The sequence below is a fragment of the Caretta caretta genome, chromosome 24 (genome assembly GCF_965140235.1).
Source record: "Caretta caretta isolate rCarCar2 chromosome 24, rCarCar1.hap1, whole genome shotgun sequence".
Classification (NCBI taxonomy): Eukaryota; Metazoa; Chordata; order Testudines; family Cheloniidae; genus Caretta; species Caretta caretta.
In genome coordinates this window covers 909754-923258 of record NC_134229.1, presented here as the reverse complement: position 1 = coordinate 923258, position 13505 = coordinate 909754, and the positions used below count along the sequence as shown (strand labels likewise).

The 13505-nt window shown below is 67.3% G+C and overlaps 1 protein-coding gene across 5 annotated transcripts in view; it reads left to right on the top strand.

Annotated features, from left to right (window-relative positions):
• ZBTB7B (zinc finger and BTB domain containing 7B) overlaps positions 1-13241 on the top strand; it is a 35449-nt gene extending 22208 nt beyond the window's left edge. For all 5 annotated transcript variants that reach the window (XM_048828570.2, XM_048828569.2, XM_048828571.2 and 2 more), the window contains exons 2-3: positions 8604-9619; positions 10474-13241. In XM_048828570.2, coding sequence (XP_048684527.2) covers positions 8613-9619; positions 10474-10903 — 1437 coding nt within the window. In that variant the 5' untranslated portion in view covers positions 8604-8612 and the 3' untranslated portion in view covers positions 10904-13241. The remainder of the gene's footprint in view (positions 1-8603; positions 9620-10473) is intronic.
• The last annotated feature ends 264 nt before the right edge of the window (positions 13242-13505 follow it).

The following is a 13505-nucleotide window of genomic DNA, read 5'->3' as shown; positions in this document are numbered from 1 at the left end:
CCGTGGTCCCGTCGCTGTGCCGTGTGTGTGTGGGGGGGGGGTCCGTGGTCCCGTCGCTGTGCCGTGTGTGTGTGGGGGGGTCTGTGGTCCCGTCGCTGTGCCCTGGGGGTGTGTGTCTGTGGTCCCGTCGCTGTGCCGTGTGTGTGTGTGGGGGGGTCCGTGGTCCCGTCGCTGTGCCGTGTGTGTGTGTGGGGGGGGGTCCGTGGTCCCGTCGCTGTGCCCTGGGGGGGGTGTCTGTGGTCCCGTCGCTGTGCCGTGTGTGTGTGGGGGGGTCTGTGGTCCCATTGCTGTGCCCTGGGGGGGGGTGTCTGTGGTCCCGTCGCTGTGCCGTGTGTGTGTGTGTGTGGGGTCCGTGGTCCCGTCGCTGTGCCGTGTGTGTGGGGGGTCCGTGGTCCCGTCGCTGTGCCGTGTGTGTGTGGGGGGGGGGTCCGTGGTCCCGTCGCTGTGCCGTGTGTGTGTGGGGGTCTGTGGTCCCATCGCTGTGCCCTGGGGGGGGTCCGTGGTCCTGTCGCTGTGCTGTGTGTGTGGGGGGGGTCCGTGGTCCTATCGCTGTGCCCGGTGGGGGTCTGTGGTCCTGTTGCTGTGCTGTGTGTGTGTGTGTGGGGTGTCCGTGGTTCCGTCGCTGTGCCGTGTGTGTGTGTGTGGGGTCTGTGGTCCCATCGCTGTGCCCGGGGGGGGGTGTCTGTGGTCCTGTCACTGTGCCGTGTGTGTGTGTGGGGGGGGTCCGTGGTCCCGTCGCTGTGCCCTGGGGGGGGTGTCTGTGGTCCCGTCGCTGTGCCGTGTGTGTGTGTGGGGGTCTGTGGTCCCATTGCTGTGCCCTGGGGGGGGGTGTCTGTGGTCCCGTCGCTGTGCCGTGTGTGTGTGTGGGGGGGGTCCGTGGTCCCGTCGCTGTGCCGTGTGTGTGTGTGGGGGGGTCCGTGGTCCCGTCGCTGTGCCGTGTGTGTGTGGGGGGGGGGGTCCGTGGTCCCGTCGCTGTGCCGTGTGTGTGTGGGGGGGGTCTGTGGTCCCATCGCTGTGCCCTGGGGGGGGGTGTCTGTGGTCCCGTAGCTCTGCTCCAGCTGCCACCTGGCAGGGTGATGCGGTGATGGATGCAGTTGAACTTGGAGGTCGACGCACAGTTGGCTCCTGCCGGCAGCTTGACAGCGCGCTGCACAGAATGGGGGGTGTGTGTCACACAACTCCCCTCCCCCCCCGCCACCATGGGGCTCCATGCCCCCCCCGCCATGGGGTGGGTGGGTTTTGTTTTCCTCCGTGTTTAAAACCATTTCCTTTCTTGTGTGCTTGTTGTTTTTCAAAGAGCAGCAGCCGCTCAGCCCCCATCCCCCTGCCTGCATGCACAGCGGGGCCCCACCGCCGCCAGATGCTGGCATGGCAGCCCCCCGGTCATGGGGCTGGCTCGGGTGGGGGGGGTGACCTCTGATCTCGGCAGCGAGACGCTGGCTGTGTCCCCCTTCTCTTGGCTGGAGCTCCCCTGGGGGGGCTCTGTCTTATCTGGTTTTCCCCCTTTAGATGCTCCCCTTCCCCCCGTGGGGCAGCCCCGCAGGGCCAGGCCCGGGAGCTGCCAGTGCTCAGGGGCCAGCTAGGGGTAGCCGAGCCCAGTGGCCAGACCCTACAGGGAGTTGGGGCGATTGCCTGCTCTGTGCCTGGCTCTTCGTGGGTTTGGTTCCCGCTGGGCCGGCCCGCGGTGGGCCGTGAGGAGGGCAGCCCAGCCCGGCCCGGCAGTCCAGGCCAGGGGGTGTGAGCCGCTCCAACTGGGCTCAGGAAAATGCTGCGGAGGGGCCCATTTTGCAGCTCTTCGAGGGCATATCTGAGCCCGGGGGGAGGGAGGGGCAGGGTGGGGCCGCAATTCAATAGGACAGCTTTCTAGCCCACAGCAGGGTGTGTGAGACCCCCCCCCTTCCCCCACCCCAAAGACGCTGGGACGGACCCTGCACTAAAGAGGAAATTGTCCTGCTAAGGAGAGAGCGGTGTCTCAGGGCTAGGGCAGGGGGGCTGGGAGCCAGGACTCCTGGGTTCTCTCCCCATCTTGGGGAGGGGAGTGGGGTCTGGGGGGTTAGAGCAGGGGGGCTGGGAGCCAGGACTCCTGGGTTCTCTCCCGGCTCTGGGGATGGGTGGGAAGGAAATACATCCCAGTGGTTAGAGCTGCTCTCACCTCCCCCGTGACTCACATTTCCCAGTGCAGCTGTGAAGTCCCTCGAGAGCGTCCCTCACCCGGGGCCCCTGGCTCTGGTGTAACCTGAACAGTTCACAGCTGCTGAGGCTGAGGGGCTGGGTGCTCTCCAGTCCCTGCATGTTCCACTAGCAGTGGGGCATTTGGTTCCCCCCAGGGTCCCAACAGTTGTGGGTTAAATCACCATTGCCATGGGGCCCCGGCCAGCAGCCAGAACCCAGTCCTGCCCCCAGGAAGGAGGGAGTGGGGCTCGAAGGAAGGGCTCTGAAGGAGGCTGGTGCTGGGGTGGATGATGGTGAAGGGCAGCGGGTTCTCTGGATTGCCCCAGTGGCTGGAGCAGGGCCGGATCCAGCTGGGTGCTGGGCAGTGCTTGCCAGTACCTCGGGGGTTTGCCTCCCATGGGGCCCGGCGGGGGCAGCTGGATGGGGCGGCTGCTCTTGCGTCTGACGCAGGCTCTGAGGTGTGACTGTGGGGACGGCAGCTGCTGGTTCTCTGAAGTGCCCAGCGATCCCTCGCCTGGTGCTGAGAGGCAGCTGCCTCTAGGGTGGGGTGTGGTGGCTGTTGAATAACGCACGACAATGCTGCCCAGTTCTGCGCTGGATGCAGCGTCTCCAGCTGGAACTGCAGGGGCTTGAGGCAGCCCCGCAGAGAGGGTTTCCCAGGACCTGGGTCCCGCCACCTGCCCCTCGCACGAAGGGCCGTGAGAGCAAGGAGGAGCCGAGCAGTTGGGCTGTGCCCTTGCCAGGTGGCTCCCAGGCCCGCGCGGTGCCAGGGGCAGGGCTCTGACCTGGGCTGCGGCTCGTTCCCTGGGAACCACCTGGTTGCCAGGTGAAGCAGGGCAGGTAACTAATAAAGTTGCACAAGGGCTCCTCCTGCGTGGCTGACACACGGGGCGGGGCGGAGCTGGCCTCTGCGCGGGGCCCAGCCTGCCGGGCACATGGTGTCAGGCTGACCCGCTGGGGATTGCATTGTTCCCCGCCAGGGGCTGTGGCCCTGTTACCAGGGGAGACGGCCAGGGCCTGTTGGGACCTGGGGAGACAGGCCGCCCCCGCTCGGTGGGACTGCTGGGCCCCTGGGAGGCCATGCGGCAGCTCGGAGAGGAGCCGTGGGCGTGGGGAGCCGCGCTGCCTCGGCCCCGGCTCACCGCAGCGATTGGGAACAGGCCCCCCTTACCGGCACTGGCTCTGCTTTCCGGTGCCAGAGCTGGCTGCACTGTGCTGGAAAGAGTGAGATCACCCTGGGCCCAGGCCTGGCCCGGGAGCTGACGCAGCTTCCAGGCGCCCTGCCCGGCCCCGCTGCTGCAGGCCCAGCCGCTGTGCTGGGAGCAGGGGGTCCCCCGACCCCTGCTCCATGGCTGGCCTGGGGGAGAGCGAGGGTGCCGCCTTGGCTTGGTTCGGGGCGCCGTCGGCTCCTGCAGGCCCTGCTCTGTGCTGGGCCCCGTGGTGCTGGGCGCTGCAGGGCTGAGTCGCGGGTGAGCCCTGTCCCCAAGCGCCCAGCCGGGGCTGTGGATGATTCACGGCAGGGGAAGGGCCTGGGTGCTGTGGATGGGCCTGAGCTGGGGGCTGGGGGGGGAGCACTGGGTAAACCAGGGGAGGGGGTGAGACGTAGGCCCCCGCTCCTCCCCATCGTTGGGATCCTAACGAGCGTCTCTGGTCTGGGTTGGGTTGCAGGATCCCTGCCCGTGCGTGACCCACCGTACCCCCGCGCAGGCCAGGCTGTGCTCTGCAGCAAGGCTGGGTGGGGCTAGAGCCCCACCCACTCGCAGCTTGGCCCAGCGGGGCTGGGGAGGCGGGGGCGGGGGCGGGGGCGGGGGACTTGCTGTTTTCTCGCAGCTGCGGGGGGTGGTTCCCTGCGCCGAGCCCAGGTTCACCCCCCCCCCACCCCTGTGGAAGGGGTTGGGGAACCATCTCTGAAGGGGCTGGCCGGGGGGTCGTGGGGTCAGAGCCCTGGGGCCTGGCTGCTCCACGGGGCGGGGGCTGCGCCGTGCGGCCGCTCTCCATTTCCGGGCTGCGCTCTGCACCCACACACCTGCCCCCCCGCCGCGTCGCTTATCGCTCTCATCTGGCTCGATGGTAACTCCGGCTCCACATGCAGAGCTGCTCCTGTGGGGAGGATGCACTGGGGGGGGGGCAGTAACAGGCAGTGGGTGTGATGGAAAGTCCGCCCGCCCGCCCGCCACTGGGACGGGCCTGCCCCTTGGCAGTGCCATCCGGTCTGTGTGCCGACCGTTGCCCATCTGCCAGGCCAGGGGGTTATGAGGCAGCTGACCCTCCACTTCCTAGCTCAGCTGGGCCATAGCCCCCACCCCGTTGCTGTGTCGGGCGCAGTGACCCCAGGGTAGGTCCCACGCTGAGCTGTGGCATGGGGCACGCTGCTCCTCGCCTCCCTCTCCTCTGCGCCCAAGAGGTTGCAGGTTAATGGCTGGAGATTCCCACTTGTGATGTAGGGGCCCCCTAGCCGGCTGAGCTGGGGCCTGGTCTGGGGCATGCCGGGCAGTGGGGGGCGCCCCTGGGGGCTGGTGCCACCTGAGGAGTTGCCCAAAGGGCTGCAGCAGGGGTCCCACCGGGGCTGGAGAAAGGGAGCGGCGAGGTGCTGGCTGCGGGGTCTGGCTGGGCGCAGCAGCAGGGTGGGAAGCGCTGTTGGCGTGGGGGCCTCTCTCTCACCCGCAGGGAGAGTTGCACCCGGGTGGGGGCAGGAGCTGTGAAACTGCGAGAGACATGGGGGAGTGGGGGCGGATCTGACTCCGGCAGGGGAATCGAGAGCGAAACGCCGGGGTTCTCAGTTAGCTCTCGCTGCACCAAGCCATCAGCCCTGTGGGGAGCGGGTCGGGGGGGAGGCACAGTCGGGGAAGGGGGCAAGGCTCTGTGGGGGCATCGGTGCAAGGGGCCCAGAATGTGGAGCCCCAGGGGGCCTGCCCAGGTCGGTGCAAGGGGCCCCGTCCCCCTGCATGTGGCCCCTGAGCTGCTGTGGAATTTTCCCAGCAGGGACCTGGGCCATTTGGGTGTATTGGCGGGGGGGGATGTGTCACCCCCCTGGCCATTAGCTGCCAGGCAATCTGGTGCTGCCCTGGAAACAGGAAGAGCTGCGGAGCGTGAAGGGCCAGGCCGGGCGCCCCTCTCCCGTGCATGTGTTTGGGTTTTGGGCGGCTCTGGCTGGCCCCAGCTCCCTGGTGCGGCAGGATACAGGGAGCAAAACAATATGTGGGGGCTGGATTCCTGTGTGCTGGGCCTGCTAGAATGAGAAATGGCAATCCCAGACTGCCCCCCGCTATTCCAGGCACCCCCACCCCTGCTCTGCCGGTGCCCCTCACTGCCAGCCCAGGCCTGCCCCCCAGCTCTGCCGGTGCCCCTCCCTCCCAGCCTGGAGCTGCCTCCTCTCCCGGGTCTGCCCCCCTCCCTCCTGACAGTCTTTCTGCTCCCCCTCTGCCCTTGGCAGATGCTCGGGTATCCCCAGCTCAGCACCCCGTCCCAGGGCTGGCTGGGTCCCGGTCTGGGCCAGTGCTTTGTGTCACAGCAGCCCCTGTTGTGCTGGGTTCTGGGGACACGGTCCCTGCCTTGAGAGCCCTCCGGCCCTGGGGCAGCCTGTGCCTCTGGCTTGGGGTGAGGGGCTCCTTGAGGATCTCCTAGCTCTGTGTGTGTGGGGGTGTCCCCCAACTACTCCAGTGCCCTCCGCTCACTGGGGCTGATCTGCTGTGTGTGAAATCTCCTGCTCGCTAATCCCCCCTGCTAATCTCCTCCCTAATCTGATTGGGGTTTTGTCACGGCTTGTCTGCTCTGAGGGGTGGGATGGGTTAATCCGTGCTAATCTGCTCCCTCTCATCCAGCCAGGCTTGCACCCTCTGAGAGAGAGGCTGCTGGGAGAAGGCCTGGCCTAGTGCTCAACGCCCAGTGCTAGGAGCCAGGACTCCTGGGTTCTGTCCCCAGCTCGGGGCGGGGAGTGGGGTCTGGTGAGTTAGTGAGTGGGGCTGGGAGCCAGGACTCCTAGGTTCCCTTCCCCGCTTGCTGTGTGACCACGGACCAGTCCCTGCCCTCCTCTCATCCAGTAGCCCCACTCCCCAGGCGCTGAACAGGGGCGAGCACCAGCTAGCAGGAGCCCTAGCCTCGGGCCCCATCCCCCAGCAGTGGGGGCTCCTTGCTGTGGCTGGGGTGGGGCTGAGCCCAGAGCGGAGCATCACCAGAGATGGGAGAGGCAAAGTGCCCCGTGGCAGGAGGGCTGGGTGCTGCGGGGCAGCAGGGTCTGCGTAGCTGGCAGGTCCCTTGTGTGGGCATCTGGGCAGGGGCTTGGACCAAACCCTGGAGATGGGGTTTCAGCCCGGCTCTGCTTCGCCCCAGTAGCCCTGACGCGGCCTGCTTCCCGGGCGCCTGCTTGACTTGGAGGCTGCTGCCTGCCCTGCCGGTGGATCCTGCTTGGCAGAGAGGGGAGGGGCAGCGCTGTTCCCACCTCCTGCACCGGGAGGCAGCCCCAGCTGGCTGGCACCCAAGCACAGGGAGCGGCCGTGGGGGGCAGGGCCTGTTTGCCATGGGGCTGCCGTCCACACCTCCCCCAGCTGGGCAAGAGGGGGCATGTCCCCTGCCTTCCCGCACAGCTGGGGACAGGGAGGGGCCCCTCACTCACCCTCATTCCTCGCTACGCTCTGCCCCCAGCCCAGCCGCCCGCGGCCATGGGTCCTGCCCTACCCCGGCGCTGGGCGCTCCTCCCGCACCACTTGGCCCCTCTCACCAGCTCGGAGTGGGGAGCGCTGGGGCAGGCTCCCCCGGCAGCAGCAGCAGTCTCTGGTGGTGAGAGGCGGGCAGTGAGTGCCAGGACTCCTGGGTTCTATCCCCGGCTCTGACTAAGTCCCAGCTGCCCCTGCACTGTTTGGCTCCCTGGCAGGTCCGGGGCTCTCGGAGCTCGTGATGTCACTGGGCCTCGGAGCTCTTAGGGGCTGTAATGCGGCTGGGGCAGGGGGGTGCGGTGGGGTGAGGCTGGGCTGGGCCTTGTGGGGGGGCTGGTACTGCCCCAGACAAAGCCCAGCCCCGTGTCCCAGATGGGGAGGGGGGTTGGTCTCCATGGCCCTGCTGCCCTCAGCTTTGGGGGGGGAGGGGCCCGGTTGGCGTGGCTTGTATCAGGGTCCATGGCTCCCTTCACTGGGCTGAGAGCCCAGGGGACCCTTGCTCGGCACCAGTGCAGCCCGGGTAGCAGCTGGACACGCTCCCCTGCCCACCCCCGGTCCCCTCACTGTCTGGGGCAGAGAGAGGCCAGTCCGCTTGGCCTCTGCTGGGGCTGCCAGCACAGGGCCCGTGTGTGCCCCGGGGATGGGGGCATCTGCCCCATTAGGGGCTTGGTGGCGAGGTTGGGGCCCTGTGCCCATGTCTCATGCCCACGTGGGGAGCGGGTGCGTGCCAGGGGAGGTCTCAGGGCTGGGCGCTGGGGGGCTGTGAGTGGCGGCTCAGGAAGCCGCCTGCGCCGGGTGCTAATTCAAATGCGGCGTGCTGAGATTTCCCCCTTTGGTGTGGTCGTACCGAGGGGGGCGGCGAGCGGGTGCTGCGGCTGTGTCTGGGCTGCGGGGGAAGACGAAGCCCCGGTTCCTGGCAGGGGGCCTTTGCCCAGGCGTGAATCTAAGCCCTGGGTGTAGGTACGTCCCCTGCCCTGCTCCCTGTGCCCCCCTCCCCAGCTCTGGCCTCCTGCACAGACTTCTCTCCCCCTGCCCGGCTCTGGGAGGCGGCTGGTATCTGCTGGGGATAGGGAGCCCCTAGCAGCATCTGGCTTTAGTGCAAATGGATCCCCAGCTCAGGTGGTCTGCCCGTGAGCCCTGCCCTGTGGGGCGGGGGGGGGGGGCTGCTGACACCCTTGAGATGGGGGGCAAGGAGCTGCTGAATTTGAGGTGCACCTTCCCAGCACCAGACGTTGCCCCCTGCTTAGGGGTCCCACAAGTTCTGCTCCCCCCGCCCGGCCGGCGTCAGTCTGAGCTCCTCGGGGCAGATTTTATCGGCGCCATGGGAGCGTGGTGCCGGCATTATCTCTTCTAGGAATCTGCTGTGCTGGGGGGCTGCACGCCCACTCCCCCTGCACACCGCCATTGGCATCGCTCCGGGGCGGGGGGGTTTCCTCCACCGGTGGCGGAGCCAGCCACCTAACGCTCTCACCACAGAAGTTTCCTTTGAGTGGCTGCTCCCTCCCACTTCCATGCGGCCCTGTGGGCTGCTTCCCTCCCCCTGGGCCCTGTAGGGCTGAGGGCCCTGGCTGCTCCCTGGGGCAGTGGAGGGGGTTATCCCTGGGGCTTGAGTGTTGGCACTCTGGGGAGGGGGCCCAGCCCCCTGTAGGGCCTGGCTCGGGGCAGGGCTAGTCCCAGCGTGGGAGCTGCCTTCGCTGCCCCCCGGCCCAGACTCGCAGAAGCCGGGGCGGGTGCCGCAGGGAGCGCAAGGCTCTGACCAGGCCCTGTCTCCGCCTGCAGGTGAGGAGGATGGGGAGCCCCGAGGATGACCTGATCGGCATCCCCTTCCCGGACCACAGCAGCGAGTTGCTGAGCAGCCTGAACGAGCAGCGCCAGCTCGGGGTGCTGTGCGACGTGACCATCAAGACGCGGGGGCTGGAGTACCGCACCCACCGGGCCGTGCTGGCTGGCTGCAGCCGCTACTTCAAGAAGCTGTTCGCGGGGCCGGGGCCAGGCGCGGGGCAGGAGGTCTGCGAGCTGGACTTCGTGGGGCCCGAGGCGCTGGGCGCGCTGCTGGAGTTCGCCTACACGGCCACGCTCACCATCAGCAGCGCCAACATGGGTGAGGTGCTGCAGGCCGCCCAGCTGCTGGAGATCCCCTGCGTCATCGCCGCCTGCGTGGAGATCCTGCAGGGCAGCGGGCGGGAGGCGCCCGGGCCCGACGACGGGGACTGCGAGCGGGCGCGCCGCTACCTCGAGGCCTTCGCCGCCCTGCCAGACGGGCCCGGGGCCACCCTGCTCCCTGCCCGCCCGGCCCCCCGCCGCAGCAAGAAGACCCGCAAGTTCCTGCAGGCTCGATCCTCCCGGCTCAACCACCACACTGAGGAGCCGGGCCCCGGCAGCCCCTTGCCCGAGCCTCGGGAGCCCTCTCCCCTGCCGCCCCCGGCGCCCGAGGGCCTGGCCCAGCCCTACGAGGGCTACGAGGCGGCTGAGGAGGAGGAGCTGCCCCCGCACCCCTACCCCTACCCGTATCCCTACCCCTACCAGCCAGCCCTGTCTCCCGAGGACGCTGGCTCTGACGAGGACCCCATTGACCCTGACCTCATGGCCTACCTGAGCTCCCTGCAGCAGGAGCCCCTGGCCCCCGGCCTGGACAGCCCCGACAAGCTGGTGCGTAAGCGTCGCTCCCAGATGCCCCAGGAGTGCCCCGTCTGCCACAAGGTCATCCACGGTGCGGGCAAGCTCCCCCGGCACATGCGCACCCACACCGGCGAGAAGCCGTTCGCCTGTGAGGTGTGTGGCGTCCGCTTCACCCGGTGAGTGCCCCCGGCATCCCCGCTTCGCCCACTGCGTCCCCCCAGCGCCCCCGCTTCACCTGGTGAGTGCCCGGCTGTGCCCTCGGCACCCCCCACTTCCCCCTGTAGGTTTCCCTCCTGTGCACCCCTGCCCCCCGCTTTGCCTGCTGATTTCCCCACGCGCACCCCTGCTTCACGACCAAGGGGGGACACGATAGAGGTCTATAAAATCATGACTGCTGTGGAGAAAGTAAATAAGGACGTGTTGTTTACTCCTTCTCGTAACACAAGAACGAGGGGACGCTAAATGAAATGAATAGGCAGCAGGTCTAAAACAAACCAAAGGAAGTATTTTTTTCACACAACGCACAGTCAACCTCTGGAACTCCTTGCCAGGGGATGTTGTGAGGGCTGAGACCATAACAGGGTTCCAAAAAGAACTAGATCAGTTCATGGAGGATCGGTCCCTCAATGGCTGTTAGCCAGGATGGGCAGGGATGGGGTCCCTAGCCGCTGTTTGCCAGAAGCTGGGAGAGGCCGACAGGGGATGGATCACTTGGTGATTCCCTGTTCTGTTCATTCCCTCTGGGGCACCTGGAAGATAGGACACTGGGCTAGATGGACCTTTGGTCTGACCCCGTAGGGCCCTTCTTATGTTCCCATGCCAGGGGATGGATGACGGCGCCCAGCTGGGACGATGGCTGTGCGCGCCGGGGGGGCAGGGAGCAGCGCTGTGCCGGGGGGGCAGGGGCAGTTCTCGTGTGGTCCTGCCCCCTGCGTAGGCTGAGCTGGGGCCTCTCCCGGCCCAGAGTCGCGGCCCCCGCCGACGGGCGGCCCTCGCCCCCCGCTCACGGTTCTCTCCCCGCCCCCCGCAGGAACGACAAGCTGAAGATCCACATGCGGAAGCACACGGGCGAGCGGCCCTACTCCTGCCAGCATTGCAGCGCCCGCTTCCTGCACAGCTACGACCTGAAGAACCACATGCACCTGCATACGGGCGCCCGGCCCTACGAGTGCTACCTTTGCCACAAGGCCTTCGCCAAGGACGACCACCTGCAGCGCCACCTCAAGGGCCAGAACTGCCTGGAGGTGCGGACACGCCGGCGCCGGCGTGAGGAGCCCCCCCCGCCGCCCACCGGCCCCCCGGGCCTCGACCTGTCCAATGGGCGCCTGGAGAGCCTGCGCCTCTCGCTGGCCCGCTTCTGGGACCCGGCCCGCGCCCCCCCGCCCAACGAGGACGAGGAGGAGGAGGAGGGGGAGGAGGGGCCGCAGCTGGATGGGGCCGTCCCCGTGGAGACGGCGTAGGGCCCCGCCCCAGGCACTATCCCCAGGGCGGGTGCTGCCCTGCCCTGCCCTGGTGGGGGGCTGCTGCGGGCACAGCCCCAGCAGCTCCCGCTCTGGGGCTGGGAGTGGGGTGAGCAGGGGCTGGGCGGGGCGGAGGCCCAGCACCCCCTGGGGATAGTGCATCACGGCGCCCCCAGCTGGAGCCCATGGACCCTGCCCCTGCTGGGAGCGGGCACAAGAAGCAATAAGGACCGCCTGGGGCTTTCGGGCATGTGGGTCTTGTGGGGGGGCGGCAGGCGGGGCTGCCCAGGGAGTACATCCCAGCTCCCCTGGAGCAGGGGCTGCAGGCTGGGCCTCTTCTCCTCATGTCTCACCGCTCTTCAAAGAGCTGGCAGAGGACTGGGAATCAAGACTCCTGGGTTCTGGGAGGGGAGGGGGACTGGTGGGTTAGAGCAGGTGGGTCTGGGAGCCAGGACTCCTGGGTCCTGTCCTCGGCTTTGGGAGGGGAGTGGCGTCTGGTGGGTTAGAAGGGGGGGGGGCTGGGAGTCAGGACTCCTGGGTTCTATCCCTGGTTCTGGGAGGGGAGTGGGGTCTGGTGGGTTAGAATGCGGGGGCTGGGAGTCAGGACTCCTGGGTTCTATCCCTGGTTCTGGGAGGGGGGTGGGGTCTGGTGGGTTAGAATGCGGGGCCTGGGAGTCGGGACTTCTCGGTTCTGTCCCCAGGTCTGGGAGGGGAGTGGGGTCTGGGGGTTACAGAACAGGGATCTGGGGGCCAGGACTCCTGGATTCTGTTCCCAGGTTGGGGCGGGGCTGCAGCCTGACCCTGCTCCCTGGGCGGGAAGCTATTCCCCACACAAACTGTCTCTCACTTGACGACGCAAGTTTCTGTTCCTGTTTTTCCCGTCGCTGTTTGTTCTGAATTATGCAAAGGGGGAAACTCCCCCTGGCGGATTTGCACAATGAAATGCTGGGGGGGCCTCGCCCTGCCCCTCCCACAGCCTGGGGGGCAGTGCCAGGTGCTGGCTGGTGTGTCTGAGCTGCCCAAGGGGGGATGAGAAGGGAGCTCGCAGTTCTGCCAGCTCACAGCCCCTCCCTGCTGGCTGGTGCTCAGAGCTGGGTGGGGGGGCAGCATGTCCACACCGCCCCAGCTGGCAGGGAGCCACCAGCCCCACGGGTGGGACAGGCTGTACCTGGAGCCAGTTTGTACCAGGTGCCCCTTCCCTGTATGAATCAGGTGTGTTTAACCCTCCGTGTGCCAGGCCTGGTTGCACCCCCAGCACTGGGTGCCGGGCCACCCTGACAGCTGGCCACGGGGCGCCACCTGGTGGCCTCCCTGGTGCCTGTGGCTGGCCCTGCACCCCACGGAACTGGCTCTGCAGGGTGGGGACTTCACGCTCCCCCCTCCTGTGGGGCTGGCTGGCTCAGGCGCCATGCGTGCCTAGGGCCCTGCAGGGCCTGGGGATGTGGGGGTCATGTAGCGATGCCCTGGGAGGAGCTGTGCTGCCCCTCCCCCCCCACCCCCCTGCCGCGCATTCGACAGCCCCTGGTTTTTAAAGCTGTATGTTTCTATTTACCGGCTGGGCGGAGGAAAAGCACTTAATGCCCTGGGGCAGAGCTGGTGTCCCACAGCGCCCACTGGCTTTCTCAGCCCCCCCCACCCCCTTGTAAATAGCTTGTGGAATTGGACTGTGGGTCAGTGTCATTTAGAGCCCCCTGCCCACAGCTGTCCACTGCAGGGAAATGCAAATCTAGGGTGCCCTGCGCACCTCCATGCCTTAACTGAGGAGGCCCCCACCCCCCGCGGGCCTCACTCGCCCCTGCACTCCTCGCTGCTTTCTCTGGTTGCACTATTTGGGCAAGTTTGCCCGGGAAGGGGAGGAGGGCCCGTTCCGTGGGCTGGGGGCCCATACCCTCCCGCGGAGGCAGATGAGCCCCAGGGGCCACCTCAGAGCTGCGGCTTTCCTCCCCCGAGGGGCGTCTCTGCTGTTTGCACATTCCCGTCTGCCCTGGCAGCAGCGCCCCCAGCCCCCGGAGCCCCCCGGGGAGTATTAGCCCCAAATCCGAGTTTATCTATATTTAAAGAGATGATGTAATATATTTCTCCCCCCTCCTAGCCCCCAGTGCTGTCTGCCATCAGTGTCAGTCCTTTGCCGGGGGCGGGGCGGGGGGCCTGGCCTGGCTTTAAAGTGCCTTATGGTGAACTTGAAATCTCGGCTACTTGAACTTCTCTCGTGTAAAGAAACCAAACTACGACTCGACTCAGCGGGAGCTGGCCCAGGGTCGGGCCCCGCACGCGCTTTTCGGTTGCTGTTTTTATTTTTTAAACGAAGGCTGCTTGATAATAAACGGAGAAGCAGGGACCCTCGGCGCTCCTGTCTGTGTGTGGCTGGCTGGCTGGTTCGGGGGGCAGGGCCTGGCCCCAGACCCCCGGACCCTGCCTGTGCTGGGGACCCAGGGCTCTTGGGCTGATCCTGCTCCTGGCCCTGGAGCCCAGGCTCTGTAGGGTCAATAGCACCCCCTGTTGGGGCAGGGGAAAAATGGGGGGTTCTAGGGTAACAGCAGCCCCTGGCCACAGAGAGATGGGGGGATGCAGACATTAGGCCCTCTCCTTATAGCCCTGCTGG